The sequence below is a fragment of the Pteropus alecto genome, unplaced genomic scaffold (genome assembly GCF_000325575.1).
Source record: "Pteropus alecto unplaced genomic scaffold, ASM32557v1 scaffold103, whole genome shotgun sequence".
In the NCBI taxonomy this organism is placed as follows: Eukaryota; Metazoa; Chordata; class Mammalia; order Chiroptera; family Pteropodidae; genus Pteropus; species Pteropus alecto.
In genome coordinates, this window is record NW_006436288.1 from 13,341,376 (window position 1) to 13,366,916 (window position 25,541).

At 35.7% G+C, this 25,541-nt stretch overlaps 1 protein-coding gene and 1 pseudogene across 4 annotated transcripts in view; one reads left to right on the forward strand and one right to left on the reverse strand.

The window, feature by feature from the left end:
- Positions 1-1,729: 1,729 nt before the first annotated feature.
- The window catches only part of SINHCAF (SIN3-HDAC complex associated factor), a 25,810-nt gene continuing 1,998 nt past the window's right edge, over positions 1,730-25,541 (reverse strand). For 2 of the 4 annotated variants that reach the window (XM_006912720.3, XM_015590059.2), the window contains exons 2-6: positions 14,817-14,964; positions 13,206-13,305; positions 11,507-11,633; positions 6,620-6,770; positions 1,730-3,901 (exon numbers count right to left, since the gene is read on the reverse strand). In XM_006912720.3, coding sequence (XP_006912782.1) covers positions 3,742-3,901; positions 6,620-6,770; positions 11,507-11,633; positions 13,206-13,305; positions 14,817-14,944 — 666 coding nt within the window. In that variant the 5' untranslated portion in view covers positions 14,945-14,964 and the 3' untranslated portion in view covers positions 1,730-3,741. Of the gene's footprint in view, positions 3,902-6,619; positions 6,771-11,506; positions 11,634-13,205; positions 13,306-14,816; positions 14,965-17,015; positions 17,225-25,087; positions 25,489-25,541 lie in introns of those variants that run through there. The other 2 variants (XM_015590060.2, XM_015590062.2) reach the window with 2 other exon arrangements.
- On the forward strand, positions 14,028-14,146 carry LOC112480376 (annotated as a pseudogene).

A 25,541-nucleotide genomic window follows, 5' to 3' on the forward strand; every position in this document is an offset into this window, starting at 1 on the left:
AAGGCTTTTTGGTTCATGAAAGCTGATTTTATATATTATATGACCTTCCACTCCACTTACTCACCTGTGAACAGGTTTTTTTTTTTTTTTTTTTTTTTACTCTGCAAGGTTGTTTAAACATGTTTAAACGTGCCTGGCCCATAGGTGTTTGATAATGGGGAAGCTTTTTTTTTTACTTGCTAGACAAAGCACTTGTATTATACAGCAAAGGCCCAAGGTGATTCAGTTAGGAAAAAAATTAGATGCTGTGGCAGACAAAACTCTAAGGTGTCCCTCATGATCCCTACACATCCCACCTCGCGATGTTCATTGTGTAATTCTCTCCACTTGCGTGTGGGCTGTACCTGAGAAGACAGTCTCGCTTGCAGACAAACTCTGGAGACCTGCTGGTTTGATGCAGTCAACAGCCATGTTAGGAGACTCCAGGTGGCAAGGAACTGAGGGGGGCCTTCCAGCCAGTAAGTAGTATGGGGTCTCCATTCTAAAGCCACAGGAAAATTAATTCTGCAAACAACCTGAGCAAGTTTGGAAGTGGATTATTACCAAGTTATCTGAAAAGAGATGATGAGCAAAGGATCCAGCTACACTGTGCCTAGACAAAAACTGAGATAAATTTCTTTTAATCCACTAAATTTGTGGTAATTTATTATACAGCAATACATAATATAGGTGCTGTCATCTTTCCATTGCCCTAGGTTAGCTTGGTAATTTCATAGTAAACCAGATTAAGTGCAGGCAAAATCACCTAGACTATCTTAAAACAAATTTAAAACCCTAATAGTAGTATAAAAAGTTTGGCCCACAGGATCTACCATTTCCAAGTAATAAACAATCTGTTTTTAAAACTTTGATATGGATTACACCTACTTCAACTCCTTATAATTCTATGAAGTATCTAATTCTGTAAATTATTTTATAGAATTATGGAGGCTCACAAAAGCTTAAGTGACTCAAATGGCTAGTAACAGCCAGAGACAGGAATTAGAGAACTCAGGTCTGTCCCCAATGCCAAAATCTACCCTTCTCCATAACCAATTTTTGTAGTTTTCTCTAAAGTCTCAGTAATGCTTCCCATTATGCTCACAGACAAGAAGACAATAAAACCACATCATAGACATTAAAACACTGGATGGATAAAATATACACACACAGAATGGAATATTACCCAGCAATAGAATGAAATCTTGCCATCTGCAACAACATGGATGGACCTAGAAGGTATCGTGCTATGTAAAATAAGTCTGACAGAAAGATAAATACAGTATGGTTTCACTTACATATGGAATCTACAAAAATGAACCAACCAAACCAAACAAAAAGACACCAAAGGGATGCTCATGGTGGGAACAGGTGGGGAGGGAATATGGGTGAAAAGGTGAAAGGAAATATAGTCAATAATATAGTGATAAGTTTGCACTGTGACAGATGATTACTAGAATTAGTGTGGAGATTGCTATATTGTACATCTGAAACTAATATAATATTGTACACCGACTATACTTAAAAATAAAGAGATATTTTGTCCTTCATTGTTATCTTATACACTAGGTTAATTATTTTGTATGTCAGTTAAAACGTCTTTTATTTTACAGTCTTTATTTCTCATAAAGAGCACTTTTTTCCTTCAAACTTGTAGTAATACTAACGGCTTAAACTGAATACCTGTGAAGGCCCAAAACGTGACTTATTCTTACCTAAGAACATCTTTCAAACAAAGCCACAAAACAGCTTATTTTCTAATAAGACTAAATTTATTCAATAACCTAGTAAAAGTTTTGATTATAAGTATCCAACAGTATAAAAAGTACAAAACAGATTTGTAGATTTCTAAAATATTAATAATACAAAGTGCATGACTACATACAGTACATCCTACAGGCAAAGAGGTGGAAGGGGAAAAAGAAGACTGTGGTTGAGGACTAGTAATAAATAAATAAATACAGAAGTAGAGATGATCCATATTATAGTATATTCTACCACCAATACTGCAGCCAAAATGTACAAAAAAAAAAAAAAACCCATTTCAAAATAACTCAGGAGGAAGATGATAATGGCTGGGACTCTTGTAATACACCCCAAAGGCTGTGGGAGAGCCGACCCCACTCACTGTGTAGTCTGTGCATATGGTAGCTTGTAGTCTTTTTCCAAAAGGAATATAAAATTTTAAGTTTAGATTAAAAACTATAAAACTACAGGATGCCCATAAAAAGTGGCTCACTCCTTATTGTTATTTATACTACCGATTTTTTAAAATCTTGCTTTAAAAATAAGCACTGAGTCATTTTATTATAAGGTAGGCAAATGATCCTCCCTCGTTATGAAAAGTCTGAACTGGTAATATATTTCTCCTGAACTTTTAGAAAAGAGGCAATGAGAGTACTTTGGTTTGGATTCAAGTAAGAGGCTTTTAATAGATTTTAGAATTGAAGGGCTCTGTGTTCAGGACTTATCATCTAGTATATCTCAATGTTCAGAAAGCCTGAATGAAAGAAGCCAAACCAAAACCAACCCACTCAGCATTAACACACACCTCTTTTCATAGAATGTTTCTTTAATATAGAGTGAAAAAAAATAAACCCAAAACCCTAATAGGTTAAAACAAGTCAAACAACCACTCTACACAGATAAAACCTTCACAAAGGTCAACTGAAGTAATCCAGAGCTAAAACTGAATTGTGCAGATTTTCAATGAAGTCACCAGTCAGTCATGTAACACAAACAAAAGTCAATTATGTACGTCAATTATTTACACACTCGGCAAACCCTCTAAGAAATGTGTCCCAAGAAGCATTAACCTTTGTTTTATTTTTTTGTTTTGTGTGTGTGTGTGTGTGTGTGTGTGTATGCGTGCGTGCGTGCACGCGCCATCCTACAGGCTTGCACATTTTATTTTTCAGATAATTTAAGGTTTTTAAGAGTGTGTTCTCTACCATGTGGCAACGCTTTGGTACTATTCATATAAGATTGCTTATCCTAAAGACTTGACATTTCCCTCCAGAGGAGCTTTGATTCTGCTTTAGAAGTTTCATATAAATTAAAAATCTTTATCAAATATCAATATGAGGGAGGTGACACAGGATACAACATATACAACAGTCCAGTTATCTCTTTGTATATTTAGAAATTACTCCTTCAAGGTATTTGCACCAGAGAGCTTAGTCTGTCCTGCTTAATATTCAGTAGTACAGGTTTGAATCATCAGAACCTTGGCAAGACCTTAATATTTCAAAATTATTAACAACTACCTCTAGGGGCAAGTCTATGTTACTGAGTTATGACAAATTTATTATCAAGAAGGAAAAGAAGTGTAGCCAGCCAGCTTTAAAAATGCCCCAACCACTGCTTCTCAATATAGAAAGACTAAAACTACATACATTTATCATACAACAAATCCCATCTCTGTCCCCTGAAATTCCCCTAATTTCATTCATTAAAAGGGGATTAAAAAAAAAAAAAAAGACTTAAAGAGCACTTTACAGCAGCATTCAGCTTTCCTATGAAATACTGAGCATCTTAAATATTATGTACACGTCTTTTTTTTCTTTTAGTATGCTAGATACTGGCTTCAGAGTTTGTGAAACTTGTGGAACTGGAGGAAAAATAACCCATTCAAACTATTCTAGAAATTGTCTTTTGGCAGAATAGCAGGTATCCTCTTTAAAAAAAGGAAGGTCGTTTCGTTGCCTTTTTTTTATCCTAAGATTTAAATCGTTTTTTGTTCCCCTTCTACATAAACCTCAGTCACCACTCCTGAGTGGAGATGGGCAGAGGCTCTGGCCCCTGCTCCTCCGGCTTCTCGGCAACTGCTTTCTTGTTGCTGCAGCAAGGCTTGAATAGATGGGTATCAATGAGCACTTCCCCAAAACGGCCTTTATAGATAATTCCACAACATATTTTCTGTCTAAAATAAAAAATGGAGAGAGACAAAATATATTAATAAGGCAGAAAAATAGGAATACAAAAAAGAAAAAGAAATCTAGTCATCATCATAGCGAGTACAACATGATCAAAAGGGTCTACTTCTACAATCTCATCACATTCCAAACAAAAAGGGCTTCTAGAGTAACCCCAAATGGCTAGGTAATGGGAGTTACCCAGGTCCCTTAAATCCCACACTGGCATTTTATCATACATTAAGGGGACAGAAGGCATTCTGAGAGACAGCAGTCAGCAGACTAAAAGTTGTAAAATGTTTCCTCCAAAAACCACCAATGCTTAAAGAAAAACCACCACCATAAACAGGCTAATACAGGTGGTGGTTTTACTTTAATTAAATATTGAGTAGATAATATATATATAATATAAAAAGGCACTAAAAACTGACAACCAACAAAACATCTACAAATCATATACTCTAAGGAGAAAAAAGGATCACTTCCTATGAAGTGGCCCCTAGTAGGCATTTCTCAAATCCCACCCCAGCTCCTTCTCTACTTGATTTTAGGCTTAGCACTCCCTTTTTTCTTTATACTTCACGGTTCGACTTTACTCAAAAATGGCAATTATTTATCGATGTGGTTCCCCTCTGTTCCTGTTTTGCTAAAGGTTTTCTTTTAAATCTTCAAGGAATGTTCAAATGTATCAAACATCTTCAATGTGCCTCTAAGATGATGGGCATTTTTCCCATCCTCTAAAAAAGGTCCATGTGGCAAATTATATTAGTTAATTTTCTAATGTTTAAACCAATCTTACATCCCTAGAATAATCTAATCTGGTCATGATATACTGTTTTGTTATCAAAGTTATGTTAGCCTCATAGAATGCTTGGGGCCTATGCCCTTTTTTATCCATAATCTGGAAAAGCCAGAGCAAAATTAGAATCACTTGTTCCTGAAGTGTTTGATAGAACTTGCCTATCTGGGCCTGAGACTTTTTACTTTTTGAGGGAAGACTTTTGACCACTGAGTTAATTTCTTTATTATGAGACTATTCAGGTTTTCTATTTTTTCTTAAAGATAGTTTTTGTAAACTGTCTTTTTCTATTCATGTATCCATCTCACATAAGTGTTAATATTTATTGGCATACAGTGTTTGTAATATCCTACTGTCTTTTAAATTTCTGCTTTAGCTATAGCTAAATCTCTTTTCTTAACCTAAAATGCTTACCATCTCTTTCTTGATCTGCTTTGTCTCTAGTAATTTTTTTGGTCTGGTCTTTTTCAAAACCCAATCCTTAGCTTTACTGATCCTATCCACTGCATTATTAGTTTTCTACTCCATTTATTTCTATTTCTATCTTTAGAATTTCCTTGCTTTTATTTTTCCTTATTTTGGGCTTCATTAATCTTTAAATTGGATACATATCACTTCATTAGTTTTAGTCTTTTTTTCATAAGAATTATTAAAGGTGGTAACTTTTCCTCTACCTCATTAACTTCATAGCAAGTTTTGACGTGCAATATTTTTAATTTTTAGTTATAAAGTTTTTCTAATTTATATTATACTCTCTTCTTGTATCCATGGTTTCTTAATTTACAAATATACAAAAGTTTTCTATTATTTTGTTTTGCTGGGTATACTTTTAAATTTTCTGCCCTTCCCTTCTTCTCTGGAGGTTTTATACCCTTATTTTTATTGATTCTTTTAGTGTTTACATAGTTAATCGAGTTATAGTTATTCAATATAGTTATCAAAACAATGCAAAAGATATTACAACACTAACTTCTACTACCTTGACATATGTTATTATTGTCATTAATTCTTTTTAGTTCCATAACTATTGTCATTTTAAGCAATCAGTGTTTAATTTACCTAAATGTTTGCTACTTTATTTAACCATCTCATCGGAATTTCGATCTGGGGTCTTTCATCCTGCTTACAGAATTTTCGTTATTGAGGAACAACTGGGCAGCCAACTCTCAATTTTTTTTCCAGTCAATAAGCCTTATGCTCTCATTCATAAAAGATATTTCTGCTAAATATATATAATTCTAGGTTCGGAGTTATTATCTCCTGGACCACTGAAAATATTAATCTGTTGTTTTCTGGCTTCCTTCTTTCATGCTAAGAACTCAACTTTGAAAATAATGTATCTTCTCACTGCTTAAAGATCTATTTTGTCTTTCATGTTCTGTACTTTCACTATAATGTGTCTGTAGGAGAATTTTCTTCAACCATAAGATAATTGCTTATCATCTTGCTTTTAATTTGTTAGTCTTCCTGAGTCTCTGAACTAGAAAATCCTTAACCACTTTCTCTTTGAATAATTTTTCTCTTTCCTAGTATCTCTTTTTTTGACTTGGGATTCCCCCAGTCACTTAGTACTGACCTCAGTTTATACCTTAACTTGTCCATTTATCAATGCCATTTTTAAGAACTTAAAAATATGTATTTCTAGCCCTTTTGCTTTTCTCAGTGGGACAGCTGGTCAGAATGAGTACCTAAGTCTACTCCACTATAGGAAATTCAGGTTCCCTAACATGATTTTTATTTTAGATCATTTTTAATAGGAAAAACACACAAAATCTCAACCCTCAGATCAATTTTTGCTTAATCCATTTCTAACCATGTGTCCTAACAGCTGTTTGCCAAATGCCATTTAATTGCTAAGGAAGTAGAAAACAGTTGCCTGTAATTAAGAAGGTTTGCTGGTTAGAGAATATCTTTCTATTGCTTTTACCTTTTCCAGTATGTGAGATCTAAAAAGGAAAAAACTGGCGTTCTGTTAGAGCCAGAAGCCATCTCTGTATCTGAGCCATCATCTGACTGGTTACTATAACAAGGAGATTGAGCTGGGGAGGCACTTGAGGTGGTACTATGAGCATCAGAATCTGCAATAAAGAGAAAAACATTTATAATTTCATTATATGCAATTGCAACTAAGTCTAAGCATAAAACACTGTGGATTACTAAGTAAAAAGAAGAAAAAATAATTTATTTTCTATTTACCACTTACTGATACTTGAAGACATATGTACTCACATGTTTCTAAAAGAAAATGAGGACTTACGCGTCCAGGAAAGTAAGAGACATACTCTTCTCTATTCCTCCTGTGTTAACAAGCACATGAAAAGCTCTGAACATTACATATAAACAAGCCTAAAGACTCTGGAAGTCGGCAAAAGCTAGAAAGCTTGAGACCCAAGAAGGACATACATGGTGGTGAGGTCCTTAATTTTTATGGTCTTTTTTATTTTTTATTTTTTTGCCTCATAAATAGCCAACCCAGAAATGCCGATAGATGCAGCACCCACCCTAGCAAACGCCAAGTGGGGAGCCTAGATTTCCAATCTCATGAGATTATTATGAAGCCCCCCAACATCTCCACCAAGATGGAGTCAAAGGAAGCCTATTGAGGAGTTAAGACTTTCACTATGGCCCACCAGAAACAAGGGCACCCCACCACATGGGAGCTTTAACTCCCACCCTCACACCTCCCGCAACAATGAGGAGCTCCTCCCACCTCAGATGTCAATGAAGGCTGAGTGGAGAACTTGATTTTTAAAACCACCAGGCAGTAACAAGGTGGTGCCCCTTCCCTGATCCCCTGCTGGAGAAGTGTCAAAAAAAAAAAGTCAGTTGAAATAAGGTTTTAAACAGGATCCAGAGTCTCAAAACATAGTTTTAAAATGTCCAGGATTCAGTAAAAGATCACATCATATCCAGTACCTGGAAGATCTCGAACTGAATGAAAAGGCAAGTAGATGTTAACATCAAGAAGATAGAGATGTTAGAATTATCTGACAAAGATTTTAAAGTAGCCATGACAAAAATGCTTCAACAAATGAAACAAATGAAAACAGAGCCTCCTGAATATGAGGTCTCAACTTAAAAAAGAAGAACAAAGTGGAACTGAAATTTGAACTGAAAAAAATACAATAAACGTAATAAAAAGCTCAGCGAATGAGCTCAACAGCAGAATAGAAAGGACAGGAAACAATCAGTGAACTGAGAACAAACAACACAGAGAAATTAAATGAAATGAGCTTTAGAGACCTGTAAAACTAAAACAAAAAACCTACATTTGTGTCTCTGCAGTCCTGGAGAGGAGAAAGAGGATGGAAGTGAAAAAGTGCTCTAAGAAATATAACGGCTGAAAACTTGCCAAATTTGGCAACAGACATAAATCTATAGATTCAAGAAGCTGAGCAAACCCCCAACAGGATATACTCAAAGAAGTCAAAGTCAAGATATCATACTTAACCTTCTATAAACTAAAGACAAAGAAAAATGATGCTTTACAACAGATTCTGATTTACAAAGGAATAAAGGTAATTCATATAAGTTAAACACGATTTAGTATTTTTGCCCTCAGAATACTTCATATAAATTCACAAGCCAGAAAGTAAATCTTTTGGTTGATAGTCATTTTGCTATAAGGGATTATACTACTATTCCACAGCAAGATCAATGTCACAAATAGAGGTTGAGCCTGCCACACATCTTACCTTTAGCTAAAGACTATACCCTGCCTTCTATGACAGGTGGGTAGAGCAACTTTCTGATTAAGAGAACCAATCAAATATTTATTAAATATCTACTAGACACCAAACCCTGTGTCATACCCGCATGGAAAGAAACAGACCAGAGAATGTTTTTGAACAGAGCTCACAAGTCTTTTGTATTAACAAAAGTTTAAATAGCATAAAATTAGGTATCTAAAATAAAGCACCAGTAGTGTTTTTAATATGTTCATTCGCTTCTAATATACGAATAGCTTAAATTCATAAAAAAAAAACAAAAAAAAAAAAAAAAAAAAAAACAAAAAAACCCACAAGTAAAATCCTCAAGAATGGCAGCAGGCTTAAAGAAATAAGTCTACTGGGATGTTTCCAAATAATTAACAGCAGCAGCAGTCTTAGAATGTGCTTAATATTGCAGTTATTTGATTTTTTTCTACCTATAAAAATGACAATTTCATATGGTTTAATCTAATAACTGGGACACTAGGATACAACTTAACCATACACAAGCACAGTAAGAAAAACTCTCTTCTAGAATGTAGGTCTGAAAATTCTTCAAAGAACTGCAATTTTTAAAATCTAAAAATTTGGTAAGATTTGGAAAGGCACAAAGGAGTAATTAGATGGCATGGAGTAGGTGGGTATGATGAGCAAAATCGTGGAAGCAGAACACACTATGCACAAGGGAACTGACTCAGCCCAGATATTCTTTGCCTAAAATAGGACCTCCAAAGACTTGCTAAGGATTTTCAAACTTTATTCTACAGCAACCAGAAATCATTGGCAGATTTTAGGAAGAAAGATGACAAAAAGAATAGCTAACATTTATATAGGAAATTGTTTCATTTTGTTTTGTTTTACAAAAGTCTCTTTTTACTTGATTATCCCCATTTCTCTGATTAGGAAATTGTGGTTGAATAAACGTTAAGTGACACCAGGGTTACATATTTTTAAGTGTCAAGAACTGTAATTCAAATCGAGATCTTCAAACTCTAGGTCCAATGCTTTTGGAAAGAACGTATAAGAGGAATACAGATCAGGTATGTGCAGGATGCCCAGAAGCAAATAAATAGCCAGAGGCAAGGAAACAATTTAGAGGCCGATGCATTAAAATTCAAATATCTCAAAACTGTTTGGTATGTTGCACACAGGTGCTACTGATTCACAATCACCTGAGAAAACTGTTTCAGTCTGAGCCACCAAAACTCACACGGCTCAGTCTTCGGCCCCCCTCCACAACATAGCTTTATCACAAAAATCTAAAATTATACTGGATATATTCTCTTAGGAAAGGCAAGTCAATCAGGTATCACTTTTCCTATAATTAAAAAGAAGAGCTAAGAATATATATATATTATTCTGGTGGTATATAAGAAATTTACTATTTCCCAAATGTTCATTAAAGCATCCAGTGAGAATGGAGAGAAGAGTTAAAGTTAGTCTTTTTCTCCCCGTTGGAGATAGCGGATTAAGAAAAGGACATGTATAATTAAAACATACATGTTATTTGTTGTTACCTAAATATTTTACTAAAATATCTTAAAATATTTCAACTATTTAAATATATTATCAGAATAACTATGGACTGGTAACATCTACTTATTTGAGAGCACCAAGTAGCAGATCTAGAAAGACTCTGTGGAGTCCTGGGATATTGGTTATACTGTACCAGAGAGCAGGATGGTATCATAGAAAAAGCACAGGGCTTTGAAGTCAGACAAACACAAGGTCAAATTCATCTCTACCACTAACTAAGAGACTAGGGTCAAGGTTAAATCACTGCTCTGTGTTTCCAATGCTAATCTCCAAAAGAGAAATCATTGAGATAATTATCACGTAAAGTGCTTGGTAGATATGACAAAGTGTTCAAGAGATGATAGTTATCCTTCCTTCCTCACTCTACCTGATCAGTAAATTTAACTGTCTTTTTCCATTATTCTAAAACAAGCATTGATTGATAATTTGTCTAACAGGAACTTAGATTTTTTTTTAATCTTGAAAACTCCAATACAGGTCCAATACAGGTCTATGATTGTGAAAAAGCTCTGAAAACAGAAAGTTTATTCCTAATCCATGTGGTCACAAATATCTGGCTTGACCTGACCTATAATTAGGAAGCCAAACCCGACTATATTTATTTTGCCTATGCAAACACTATGTAAATATTTATTCCACCTATGTGAATACATTTTCATTGCAGAAATACTAATGTGTTTGATTCAATAGTACTGCCTCAGAACAACCACCCTCCATGATACAAATATTACATAATAACAGTATATGAACTGCATTTCCTTTTTAAAATCTGAAATCTAAATTCCCAAATACAGAAATTCCACTACAAGTGCCCTCCCCTCAATGACTTGCTATAAGAGTTTATGAACCGGATATTAATTTGTCATTCCTTTGACATTCCATCACCCCACACAACACACACTTCCCCCTAACCCTCAAAGTCCTGAGGCTAGCTTTACTGCGATATGTGTTATGATTACCAAAGTTACTTTTCCTGGGCTTTGGTCTCAGATTGTCCACCAATTATTTATGAACCTTTCTGCCTCAATATCCTAATGCATAAAATACGAAGTAAACAAGCCTGAAAATTTTATCTTCCAAAAAATTAAGATGTCAGTAAAGAGGTCAGAGTGGTCTCACACAATGTGAAAAAGTGGATAGCTAGTGAAAGTACTTTTATGACACCAAAATCAAACATAGTGTTTGAAGATTTCATAAAAATTATGTATTTACCAAGTCAGCATTCCCTTCCAACATTCTTTTTTTAAAAAAAGCAAAAATAATAATTAAAAAAAAAAAAAAAGGTCTATAAATAGCAATATGCCACCCCCAGGCAAAAATAAAAACAAAACAACTATTCTTAAATACACGTTTCAATATCGAACTTACTGTGACGTTTAAATTCCTTCTGCAGTTTGCTGATCTGGTTACTTTTTATCCTATTTCCAGATATAGTTTTCACTTTCTTTGGTTTCAATGTAGTCTTTAGACTGGGTCCTGCCCTGTCTATAAATAGCAATATGCCACCCCCAGGCAAAAATAAAAACAAAACAACTATTCTTAAATACACGTTTCAATATCGAACTTACTGTGACGTTTAAATTCCTTCTGCAGTTTGCTGATCTGGTTACTTTTTATCCTATTTCCAGATATAGTTTTCACTTTCTTTGGTTTCAATGTAGTCTTTAGACTGGGTCCTGCCCTTGCATCTACCACCTGGAAGAAAATACTGAATATTTAATACCATTTAAAAAATGACACCTCTGTATTCCTTTGGTTCAGACAAATGCCTATTTGAAGGAGCCAAATTTGAGAACTAGTTTTCTACTAGAATGTTTGGGAGCCCACACGCACTTTCATTTTAATCATCACATGGAGTTAAAGAATAAATAGTTTATCTAGTGGGTTTTTTTTTTCTTTGAAGTAGGTAATAGCAGCAGCACGCTGGACAAAAAAATTTAAACAGATTTATATATGGTGAGAATGACATACATAGGTTACGAAAAATCAAAACTAACAACCTACACTTCGGCAGGATGTTTTACAGTTTACAAAAAGCTTTCATATACTTTTGCTTTTACCTTCACCACAAAGCAGTAAGGGGGCTATTTTTGTTGCTCTAATTTTAGGGTAAAGGAAAACGAGAGAAATTATATATTTTGTCTTTTTTGCAAGCTAGTAAATGGGCAAGGGTGGGTGAGGAGAGGGTGTTCAGACCTATGCTTTTAGCTCTCTTCACTACATATCCTTAATCCCGGAGGTCAGTTCCATGATGGCAATGGCATATTTTCCGAGTCTAGCATGGACGTTGGTCTAGCCCCATATGGTCTCATTTCTCACGCAGTCATTCACATTTACTACTTTGCAGATTTCTACCTCTATGTAGAAAGTTTGCCTTCACCTTTGAAACCATAATTTAGATCTTCTCCAGATAAGCTATTAAAGGAAAACTCACTTTTTTATAAGCTAACAGACCCATACAAACCTATCATAATAATGTTGGTCACCAAAGGACACTGTAAGGCTAGTATAAGAATAAAGGTAAAGAATAAATGCCTATCTGCTTAAAAACAAATATTCTGTATAAATGTCAAAAATCTGAAAGCTGGCATATAGAAGAATTAAATAAGACTTAACAGTGTTGTTCTGGTCATCGAAAATAGTTTATGAAGAATTCTAGTGACATAAAGTGAAATGGCAAACAGAACACATTTACATACCAGTTTGATCTCAACTAAATTTAAATACGAAGAATAACAATAGCTCCCATCTAATTGAGTGATTACTGTGTTATACTTTATATCTCATTCAGTTCTAACAACGGCTCTATGAGACAGCTATTATCTTTGCACTTTATATAAAAATGTAACTTGCCCAAAGTTCACAACTAGTAGGTGATAAAGGCAGGATTCAAATCCAGTTCTGATTCAAAAACGTATGTGCTCATTAGTCTCAATATGAGTTAGGATAATTGTCAAAAGCTGAAAAAAGAATCCATGTCTAATTCTAGAAATTTCTGGGTTAAACCTAAAAATATATGAAATGTATATTGTGAATCTCTGAAATGAAGATATTGGATACAGCCTCAGGGAAATGCCACATTAAGCTATTTTGCTTCCAAATATGACAAAATGTTAAGTGATTATATCTGAGCAGCAACTATTGGTTTTTTAAATTCTTTTCATAGTTTTCCATCTTTGGGACATATTACTTGCTAAATTAGTGGGGAAACTAACACTACTTTAAATATAAAGAGGTGCAATTAAGAAAGATGAAAGATGAACTAACATGATTCCAGTTTTTTTTTGACCCTGCTGGCAATTTCTTCCATCTTTTCACAAGCAGGACACAGGCATTACAGATGTCTCCCGAACGAGTCTCATGCAACCTGATAAGAAAACAATAAAAACAATCAAACCTTTATTGGTCTCCTTTACATTAAGGAATTCAGGCAAGTACATTTCTTTTAGAAAAAATTATATACATTTATAGTTTACATATGCTAATTCTAATCATCTTAGATGATCTGGTTCCAATGTTTCTATAGTTCAGAAAGAATATAATTAACTTATAGATCCAATGAACCAATTCCATGTATCACAATTTGGTCATTTTAAAATAATGTTTTTAAAACTAAACAATAGTAAAATTTAAAACCTAGGAGATTCTAGTTGTCATAGTTTTAAACAATACTGTCCAACTAATCTTTCTTAAAATGTATTGACACTTCATAAGCAACAAAATGCCACCCTTTAAAATAACATGCCATGATATTCTAGTTTCACAACAAACAAAACCAGAGAGACGTTGCAATTTTTTAAAAATGATTATATTTGTGTAAGAGGGAAAAAAGTCTATAGGACTAGTCACCAAGCTGTTTTTAAATCATCTCTCCGAAGAACTTTCAATTACTACATTTTTCCTATATTATAAATATGTACAGGAAAACACTGATATTATGTACACAACTGGAAATGAAGACATTAATAAAAAAATGTAATTTAAAAAGGCAAGGTCAGTGGAGACTCTTTCTGACAACCTTCAAAATAACTACAAAGTCCAGTATTAACAATAAATAATCAACAAATGTTTTGATAAGAAAAAAAGTGGGTCTATGGCCATGCCACCCTGAATAAGCCCTATCCCATCTAATCTCAGAAGCTAAGCAGAGTCAGGCCTGGTTAGTACTTGGATGGGAGACCAACTAGGAAGACCCAGTGCTGTAGGCGTAAAAAATAAAAAATAAGGGATTGTAAGCTGACAAGGTCCTTGTAATTTGTGAGGTCGACCGAGGGTTGCCTCGCCTAAAAAAAGAAAAAAGAACAAAGAAAAAGAAAAAAAGTGGTGAAATTAATTTCTAACATGGGAAATGGTTCAACATTAAGTATCTTATCCAAAGATCTGTTGATAAGTTAATTTCCATTTTACTAAGCAGAGGTTTATTGTCAAAAGAAAAATGAAGAACAAAATTATAAAATGAATGCTTACATACCCTGACAGGTTTCAGAGCTGAACATTAAGTCTTGTTAGTAACTTCACCAGGTTGGGTTAAAATATATTTCTACAATTTAGAATAACAATAGAAAGGACAGAAAACTATTGGAGGATAACTATAAGAGAAAAGGGTAATTTTTAAAAAATCTCTTTATACATACTGAAGTCAACAACAAAAAGGTTTGTTTGGTTATAATTATAAGGAGTTTCACAATTAATTTGGTATTTCCTCATATTCTGAAAAAAGGTAGGCTGTCAGTATGTTTGACTGGTTTTAATACCCTAGATTAGAATACAAGTGATTTTCAATATCAGTACATTGCTCCAATCTCCCTGTTTGGAAATATTTTCATATGCTGTGATCTTTCTCACTCTAAGAATGGTACAAACATCAGGTGATCTTACCCAAAACAGCTCTGGAAGTCCTTTTCATAGCGTTTACTGTCAGTGAATCGAGAACTGGAGGACTTAGCTCTGCAAATACAGCAGCCCTCTATACTCCGGTACATCTTTGGCTTGTGAAAACCAAACATCTTTTCTTCTGGGCAATAGTCTGTAAAGCCAAGGGAATTGACACAGCTTTGTTGATGCTTATTAACAAGAAACCATTATAAGAGAGCTTCATGCTCCACCCCATCTCCAGCAACTTGGCATTACATGGTCAAGACAGCTATGAGGGCTCTGGGAGAAGACCTTCTGGATCTTCCTCCATTCTTTACACTATCATGGCAACCTTATAAAACACACAGAATATCTCAGTTATTTAACAAGGCCTCTACTATCTTCTTCCACCCTGCTGGCAAACACTCATTCTAAAAATGGGGAGGAGAGAGGCATTTAAAAAACAAACAACGCACAAAACAACAACAACAAAATAATCAAGTATTTAAGTAGAAAATATAACAAAATCTGCCCACAATCCCATAAAATGATGGAATCCTACACAATGTAGGATATACCCTAAAATTTAAGCTAAGGCACCACCCTTTATTTTGCACCTTTGCATCAATGTGGTTCCCCTCTGGGGAAGTTTTGAGTGTTTACCATGACCACTCTTTGATACCAAGCATATAAGTAGCTCAATATGCATCACAACCCACACTACTTTTGCCCTATGGGAAATTAGAGGGGATTTCTTTTGTTATAAATGGGAAGTTCTAAGCAGACAAGTTGGCCCTGAATTGAAACTATGAAAGGAGGATGTAAAAGTCACAAATATCTAGGGTTAAAATTTAAGATTAATAATTTCATAAATTAAGGCAAATTAAAAATGATCTCATGTTGCCTGACTATTGGTCTGCTCTTCAGTTGTTACAGAGGTTTCGGGAGCTCTTCTATGAGGCTCAGTGCCTGAGAGCAGTAATAGGAGGAGGCAGATTCTAAGAAATGTAGAGTGAGATAAATTATGATTCTGAGGATCAAAAAATCTCAACATCAAGGAACGAAGTAAGAAACAGCTTTAAGGCTAGATGCCCCAAAAATGTAGCTGGCAGTAAATATGTACCTTAGAAGTAATTTAAAATATCCAAACCAAGGGCCAACTTTACCAGAACATCTGGACGAGAAGAGGTGATGAAACAGCAATGAATATAGAAACTAAATCCTAATGGACAAGTCCAGAGGTTAAGGGGTTGTGTGTGCCAGAGTCCAACTAAATATTACTACAAAAGCACCATATAAAGCATCAATAAGAAAAAATTATTAATACCAATTAAGTTTGTGCCCAAAGTTTTAAGAGTTACAACCGCAGAGTACCATCCTTTTAAAGTTATTTTAGAAATACATTAAAATATATGAATAAACCAAAAACTTCAGTATTTGTCTTTGGGTGATCTCTTGCCTGACCCTATTCCATTCCAATTCTGGTTAGTATACCAGAGCAAGTATTTATGAAAGTGATTCAGAGAAACAACCAAATATCCAGGCCTTGTGCGTGTGTGTGTAGAGAGGGGTGGGGAGAGAGAAATTGAGGGATTCTGAAATATAGGTAAGATTTATAATTTGTTTTTAAGAAAATATTTTATTAGCAATTAATTAGCTAAACACTGAAGCTTTCCTTTTAAATAGAGACTACTGTTAAAAAAGTGTTAATATTTTTGTTGGTGAGGGAGGCAGGCAAAGGAAGGAGATGGGAGGGGCAGAAGGCCACTGATGCATTTCAATAATTAAATCTAAACTAACAGTTACTTCAATTTAAGAACTGTTAAAACAAAATATTCTTAAGTTAATCTTTCAGTTAAAGGAAATGCTTAGAAATTTTACTTTTCTTGAGAGGGGAAAAAATGAAGAAAGTACGCTATATAGAATAGAAAAAGGTGTGGCAAGGCCTGTGAAATAAGGCAGATATTTTTCTCCGATCTAACAATAAACCCACATGATGAACAAAAAGAACATGGCCTCCTACAGAAAATGGTCATGTATTGCTGTGGAAAAAATAATATCAAATGACACAGGATTATAGAATCTTTTTTTAAAAAGTGTTAACAAAGTAGAAGTCATTGCTTTAGTTTGCAGATTCCTGTTTTGAAGCAAAAATGTAATGTAACTTTCTAGTCTCCAAAACAACCTGTGGGCTCTCCAAACTCCCCTAACACCCTCCATTACCATCCAGAAGGTCAAAAGTCCACAGTTCCTCTTACAGTCGCCAGCTTCATCAATAGCTCTAGGAAACTTCAGCCTCTCTTCTCAGCAAGGACAAAGGAAGTACAGCAAGAAAGGCCAGTTCATTCCATTAACACAGAGACCAAATCCTATTACAACAGAGAGATTCCTATCTCTACTTTCACAATCCCTTTTCCTCCCCACAAATAAACATGCCATCAAAACCATACGGCATTCAGATCTTCTCCAAGATATGAACTACCTTCACTGAGGCTGCATTCAACTAAGAAGCCATAGTTTGTGCCAGTTTATCAGGCTGGAAAGCTGTTAAGAAATGCTAGGGCTGCAGCATTCTATACTGAGGAAATACTGAGGTTCTCCTTTTCATCAGCAGCTATGGGGAATCAAGTGTTCACTTTCGATGATTTTTTTGGTTACTGGGGACCTCCACAAAACTTACCCAGCAGTCCCCACAAGACATTCCATTCTTCGGTTTGAGGAATATTTTTCTTAAGACATCAGGGAAGATAAAACAGCCTGATGTCCTCTGATCATCCTTTACATAGTTCTGTATTTGTCCTTTTGTAGTTCTGTAAGTCCTTTATGTTTGTCCTGACAAAATTCTTCCACCTAAACATCTGAGTGGGATCTAAATCCTAGGGTTCGCTCTCTTCTGGGTAGTGCAGTGCAGTGAGGTGTCAGACACTTGTCCTGATGCAACATACAAGTAGTACATGCACCTTTTAATGGATGATTACTTAATAAACCTATTAAACCTTTTCTGAGCTTATTCCTGCACTTGAGAGGCACCTGGGAATCTGCAGCAAATACACAGGGGTTTCATTGTGGGCTTTGTTTACAGCAACCCCGTTTAAGCAGTGGTTGGTGTTTAACCATTTTGAGCTTTGGGGAGTCCAGAGATTAACTGAAAGTATTTTCACAAAATCTACAGATCCACTTTAAAAACCAAACACTTTAAAAACCAAAAACAAAAACCTACCTGATCTCTGGACGAAAACTAAGAACACAAAATGGCTCTGAAACTATATACTTGAGAAAGTGGTGGGTGGGTGTGGCTCAGCTTGATTTTAAACTTGGGATTTGTTATTTCAACGAACCTACTGATTCTATTGGAACACTTTTTTCCTAGTACCATCTTTGTGCAATATTAAATGATTCCCCCAGAACAATCTATTTCATTTGTTCAAATGACACTCACCTATTAAACTATTTATGACTTTTGCATCTATTCTCATCACTTAGCACTATGTTTTAATAGAAGGAAGCTAACACCATCTGCTTCCTAATTGATGAATAGTTACAGATGAGAGTGGACCCCATACAATACCACCCTTATGTGTGTGTTGGGGGAAATCAGAAGATAATTAAGCTTTGAGATAAAGCCAAAAATCAGGAAAGACAAAATGATTAAAAACTGTTATTTGTCTTCTACAATTAAGACAGTGGTGATGGTTGAAAAATTCTGTAAATACACTAAAAGCCACTGAATTGTATTATTTTAGAGTAAATTTTATGGCACGTAAATTATATCTCAATAAGCTTGTTTGTAAAAATAAAAATAGACTGAGTTAGAAATTGCCTTTATTCATCTTTGTAACCTCAGCATCTAGAATAGTTACACAGTATAATCCCTAGAATAGTGCCAGTCTCTTAGTCGATACTCAATAACTGTGTCGATTAAACTTTTTTTTAAAAACTGTGTATAGCACTTCACATTTTTAAAAGAATTTTCATTGACATTATTTCTTTGGCTACTGTCAGCCAAATAGCCAGTGATTTTTAAAATACTTTAACAGTTAAAGACAAATCAGCCACACTAAAATTACTGTTCTGTCTAATTTAGTTCAATCTCCCAAAATTAAAAAGATTAAACTTAATAGCTAAGTCAGCAAAAAACCATAAAAGAAATAACTGTGATTATACGAACAAAATAGACAAAAAGTAAAATTTTAAAATACAACAATTTGAAACATTTCTTTTGATTGGTTTGTTGAGGTGTCTTCTACTTTAATGCTATAAAATTCACATATATCTAATGATTAATTTAATGAAAGGATGAGGAATGCAACCTTAGTGTTGAAATAAGGAAAGGGTGGGGTAAGCACTGAATATCAAAGATACAAAAAGGGCCAATTTTATATTAACCTAATGAGATGATGAAGCCAAAGAGCAGCGACATGTCTTATTTTATATTTAATTCAACACACATAAGGTAAAATTACTGAGTGCAACAGAATATAAATGGGAAAGAAAAGGAATCTTCACAACAATGGCCAATACTGAAGGGATGCTCTTTAAGAAAGTTTTATGACAAATAATTCTAAGCTTAAAAATGATCTCTCATAAATTTTCAAGCCTTGAAAAGAATGCAGATCTATTACATATGCACAGAGGGAACTATCCAAGATATTTTGTCCTGTTAAATAAGCAAGTTGAATAATAGTTACACAGTATAATCCCTAGCATGTTTTTTTTAAATGCGACTACAAATAAACTGGCATTTTAAAATAGATTTTTAAAAAACTAGTAACTAGTAGTTGTCTCTGAGGGGTGCAAGAATGAAGAGGGCTTACTTTCACTTTACCCCCTTCTACACTGCCATTTTTTTTAAATCGAGAGCACCATGCTCCTAAACCTTAAGTTACCATCACACACCTTAAATAAAAGAGGAAACTGAAAAAGACCAGAGAGCTTAAATAAACTTCCTTAAAGACATACAGATGGAGAGAGACACAATAGGAAATATACTCCACAGGAGAATACAGAATAGACTATTAAGATCAGAAGAGACAGAGCAGAATGGGAAGGAAACTGCAGAGAAGAGACAAGAAAAAGATTTGTAAATTGGGAAGGAAGCAGTGGTGAACAAAGACAAAAGGAACCAAGCAACCAAAGACAACTTTGAAGTGAAGGAGATGCATTTCTTTAGAGCTGAACTTTACAAATGACAGGACGATGGGAAAGGAAGAGTAACAAACATGAAAAAAAAAACACCCATGATGAAAAGCTGTGAGCAACCCTGAGTTGCTTTAATTGGTAATGCCACCCTCGACACCATTTTAGTCAACGGTATGCTATCTTTAATCACATAGAAGTACAAGATCTGCTAAACACTGACAGTGTAACTGGAGCAACACTCTTCACAAAGGGTCAAACAGGACTGTGTGTTGTGTTCTCCGGCTGCTAGGCCACTTGGTTTGCAGTATTCCCCAACAATGAGACATGTTTCATCAGCGCTTAAAGAAAGGCATGGAGCAATTAAACACTATCATTCCCCTCTCACCAGCTTCTAGATACCAGCCCACGTCCCAGCATCAAAAGTTCTGAATCTGCTTTCTTTACTTTTAAGAGATAAATTTAAACTTGCCAAGAGGAAAGCTGAGAAAGGTGTGATGAACCCCGCTTCTGGCAATAGCTTCTTCAAAACATGTACCCAGTCTTTGAGAAATTATATGGTAAAGTATTTATAACTGTGGCAGCCTATGGAATCCACACTTAGCAAAAGAGCCTAGAACTCACCTTACAGGAAAGGGGTCAAACTCAGAAATAAGTCTTCAGCTGAAATAGCTCAGGTTTAAAATTTTAAAAATCACAAATCCAAGCAATTCCAGTGGATGAGAAAGTTATAAAGGTTGGAGAGATGGTATTTATTTGTTTTCAAGAGATGATTATCAGAAAATATAATATTGTCAGTCTGCTGAAAAAGGCACTGTAATGAGTCAAGTTGGAGTCTATTTCTGCTTTTGTCTTTACAACGGATAGGAAGTCACTTCTAATTTTATTTGCCCCTCTGTAATATTAGGGTGAAATCTCACTTCTACTTTCCAGGGATGCTGTGAAGCAAGAGTACAAAAATATCAGTCTATGTATACCATTTATTTCCATTAATGTATGAGACTTACACATTATAGAAATATAAACTCTGTCTGTCCCAGGACATGTCAAACAAATTAAACTGAAGGCAGAATCCTGATTTCTGAAGGTTTTAAGCTAAAGTCTGTGAGAAAAGAGAAACTTAGCTTTTTCAGGGAGACTTATGCTCATGAAACTAGACCATACTCCTTCCTGTAAAGCTGTTCTCCCATTATTTGATTGACAAAAATGTTAAGAAAGGGGGTAAGGTAGCATACATCTGGTTTAAGCCAAATCTCAGAAAGTTCCATAAGCTCTCTGACCTTTCTATTTCCTCATTTATAAAATAAGGATAAACTCCAACTGTTCTGAATAACTGTAAAACACCAACACAAGGACTGGCAGTCCTAACCTTTAAATGCCCTGAATTGATTACATAACCTTGTCTTCCAAGCATGTTCTTCCTGTGTTCATCTATCTTGGTTATCAGCCATACATACAGTCAAACAAAAAATTTAGAAGTCAACTGGGCTCTCCCTTCTCATCCTCTGCATGGCTCCCACCCTGTCCACTGTGAAGTCCTTAGAGATTCTGCTTCTTCCTTCACTTTTCTGGTTCACATCCCTTCCATTGCTGCCGGTTCACCTGTCATGATGGTGCTTAAAGTCCCGTGCAGGCCTCATAACTGACTTCCCTGGATTCTTCGAACAGGTGGTATCTTCCTCAAGTTCAAATATTAATCATCTCTTCCAAGGTAGCAACACTGGCTTCAGGATAATATCTAAACTCCTTGGCAAGAAATTCAAAGCTTTTCAGGATCTGGTTCTGCCTACCAGCTGCTCCCAACTTGGAATTCTGATATTCCAGGAGTGTCAAACCAACTTTAATAATTAGCCACACATCTCTACTCAAGGCTGTCATTTCTGTCTGAGATGGTTTTCCTCCATCTCTTTAACCTGGGATATTCTTGAAGAATTATTTTTTACAAAATTTTTCTTAGAATACCTAACACATAGGATTTCACATACTTGTTTACTGAATTAGCTCCTCTACTTAATGGTAAACTATCTCAGGGCAGTGACTCTTATATTACAACCAGGTGCTGACTGTACATAGAAGGATTTGCTAACTGCCCTTAGCAGGGTAGCCAAAATAGATCTAAACAATATATTTAAAGGCATGGAATAGGAAATGGTGTACAGAATAAAGGTGTGTATAACAACAACAACAAAAAAAACTGATGTTTTGACTGGAGTTATTTTTCTTTAACATTTAGTGTATATAGACTTTTGTAGAAAAAAATTTTTTTTGAGGCTTAAAGATTTCTGGGAAATGTAAACTGAATGAATTAGCTTCATTAGAGATGATTACTAGTAAACAATTCAATGCTTTCATAATGATTGGTAGAAAAAATATTTCTTACTTCAAGCAGCACATGGTGAGGAAGGAAAGATTAGGAGACTAGTGTGGGGAGAAATTAATCTTGAAATGAGAGTTATTTATTTAAACTCAGTATACATTAACATCAACCAGGTTAAAATAACATCAAGCCAAATCAAATTTATAATAGGTGGAAACAACTAAATACAAGCTAGAAATGAGTTATTTTAGTTCAATTGCAACTCTTGTACTTGAATATGTAAGAGCAAATGTGACTGTGACTTGTGTATTTCTGGTGCAAAAAGAAAACCTCCCTCCCTTGAAAACAAACTCTTCTTTTGGACTATATGCATTTCCAGATTATTTAGATAATACACAAAACCTTAGCTGCAGATTCAATTAGAGGAGAAATTGGAGAACCAAAGACAACAAACTATTTTCAATTTATAACCATCCAGAGTCAAAAACAAGTGTGGGAAATCCAGGATACTCTTGTGGACAAATCAGGAAGAAAATGACATTTTCTAGATCTCCGTAGGACTTTTTAATGTAAAATGGTTGAAACAGAACTGGATAGGCAACCAGGAGCTGAATTGAAGGCAGTTACTGAACGTAGGGAGGGGGCCAAAGACACTCATTCTTTCCATTAAATATTTACTGAATATTTCCTCCAGCCCTGAGTTTTGTCTTCTGTAAAATATGTACTTTCAACTAAAGTTGTGAGGATAACAACAGCCAATATTTACCAAGCACATTACTTAATCATTTACAGCTCAATGAACTATTATTGCTATTTTTCAGATGAGAAAACTAGACCACAAAGTAACTTATTTAGGATGATCAGGGCTTTGGAATTTAGGCATTTTAACCCCAGAGACTTCTGAACAAGTAACCCTAGTGCCTCAACAAATAACAACACATGTTCCCTTCCTTCTCAGCCAATTATACTCCTATTCTTAAGGAAAAAAGAAAATGTCATATTTTTATAAGCAACCTACTATGTGCCTGACATGGTAATTAATGTGTTCAGAACCGCTTATAAATTTGGTTTAGATTTCAAATAAGCTTAAGCTTTCCTCAGTGAAAAATTTACGTTACATAGAAAATCATTCTCAAATTGCTTTTCTGATATAAATCTGCCTGAGTTTGAGCCCCATGAGCCAGGTTTTTCCAGGACCCGATTACAACTCTGGGGGGGGGCGCGCGAAGGTGGGGGAATGATCATCCAGGTTTCAGACCTATAGAATTAAGAATACTGTGCAACAGCAGCCTTGAGGTTCTAAAATAAACTACCTATTGAACTTTTCATCTCCAGCCTCCCACAAAAGTAATGCAAAAAGGGAAATCAGCAGAGACCTTGTCTGTCTTTCTCACTCTTAACTCCTTCACCTTGATAAACCAAATCTCCATTGCATGTATACGTAAAATAAAAACCATTAAGCTCTCTATATATTTGAAATTTCACAGAATGTTGAAATTCTAGCCGGAACTTGGCTATAAAATACTAATTAAGAAAAACAAAGAATCTCAGTGTATTTGCAAAGCATTTCATATGCATTTTAAACACACGACCCAGAGAAATAACCGCCGAAAGGGAAGCCATAAAGTTATTAAATCCAAAATTTTTCATTTTCTTGACATGTTCCTTCTATTCACTTCAGAAATGTATTGTTACTAAAACTGGTTGCCTTTAGGTATTTATAATTTGGCTAACCAAAACTTAGGAGAAATGTGTTTATTTAATAACAAAACAATGAAAAACACAAAACAGACTTCAATTTGTACAGATTTTTTGATATGTGTGGGCATGGTATCTGAGGATATTATTATTTTCTGGTAATGACCACTTTTAGATTCTAACCCCTAACCATGATCTAAATGCAGGAGAAATCTGGACATGGTGCAGCTTTTTGGATGTCTAGACTGCAAGCAAACCCCAAATACCAAAGAAGCATCCATGTGTCAAACCAGTATAATTTTTTGAGCTATGCCTGGGGCCACATACCAAAAAAAAAAAAAAAAAAGAAGAAGGGAAAAAAAGCTTGAAAAGAAAATCTAAGAGGGGTAACCAGAAGGTCAACCCCAATTCACAGGGACTAGGAAGCTAGCAGGAATAGCCATTACCCAGTAGTCATCCCCCGGAGGAGCTTCCTCCTCAACCCCTACATATCTCCAAGGCCCAACTCCCTACTTGCAAGCTTCTTCAAGGTCATCCAAAGATAACTTAGAGAACAATCACCAGACATTGAGCCAACAATACCTTTAGAGCAAAGAAAGATCCCCCTTCCCCAAATCACGTACAAATGTATAAATACTTTAAAAGCAATTAGGTTTTTCTCCAACTCCACCTGAAACAAATTCCCAGACTTTAATTTAGATTCAGCAACTAATAAACGTGTTACGTTTTGCAACATAAATTAAAAGATTTTTCAAGTCTGGCGAACTCAAGTTCAAAAACAGGTCCTTTCAGTGTACTTTTACGGACAAGGTCAAATTCACATTTTTAATTATTAAAAGAAAGTTGGGGTGGGGGGCGTCTTAACCTTCCTTAGGACAACTAAGGAACTGAGAGGAAAGGATTGCTAGGGTAAAACTGTATCCTGCAGGGTCCATGTTTGGCTAAATAGTAATTCTTAGCCTAGCAATCAAAGATTAGAGGAAGAAAATAAAAACAAAGAAACCTATTAGTATCATAGTTACCAGATCAAACTCTGCACCACCCTACCACTCCAAGAAACCCCCCCGCCCCGCAACCAAAACAAACGTACCTCCCTCCCGGTTTCCCCTCCCACACGTAAACACACAAAGAAAACGGCACGCACAATTCGATCACAGTCCTCACTTCCCTTTGTAGGACAAACGGGAGCCCCAAAACTTCCCCACGGTGGTTTTTCGCCTGTCGTCGGGGCTGGGTCCCCTGAACATGCGGGCCATGGCTCAGCTGCGGGGAGTGGAGGTGCTCGCCTAACTGGCCGGTTTCCCCGAAAGCAGCAAAATGCCTCCCCGGTCCTCCCCCGGCCTTCGGGTCACCCTAAACTGAGCTTCCCCGCCGGGCACACGGTGACCGCCGAGAAAGAAGGACCAAGGCGGCAAGTAGAAATGCTCCCCCGGTGGATCTGTGGGTAAATAAAACAACTGAGGTCGGGGAGAAAGTTCGCGTGGAGAGCTGCTGGCCGGGGCGAGGGCAGCGGGAGGTGACCGGCGTTTCTCCTCCCTCACCTGCGCCGGAACAACGGGCCCCCGCGCCCGCCTGGCCGCCCGCCCAGCCCGGCGCCT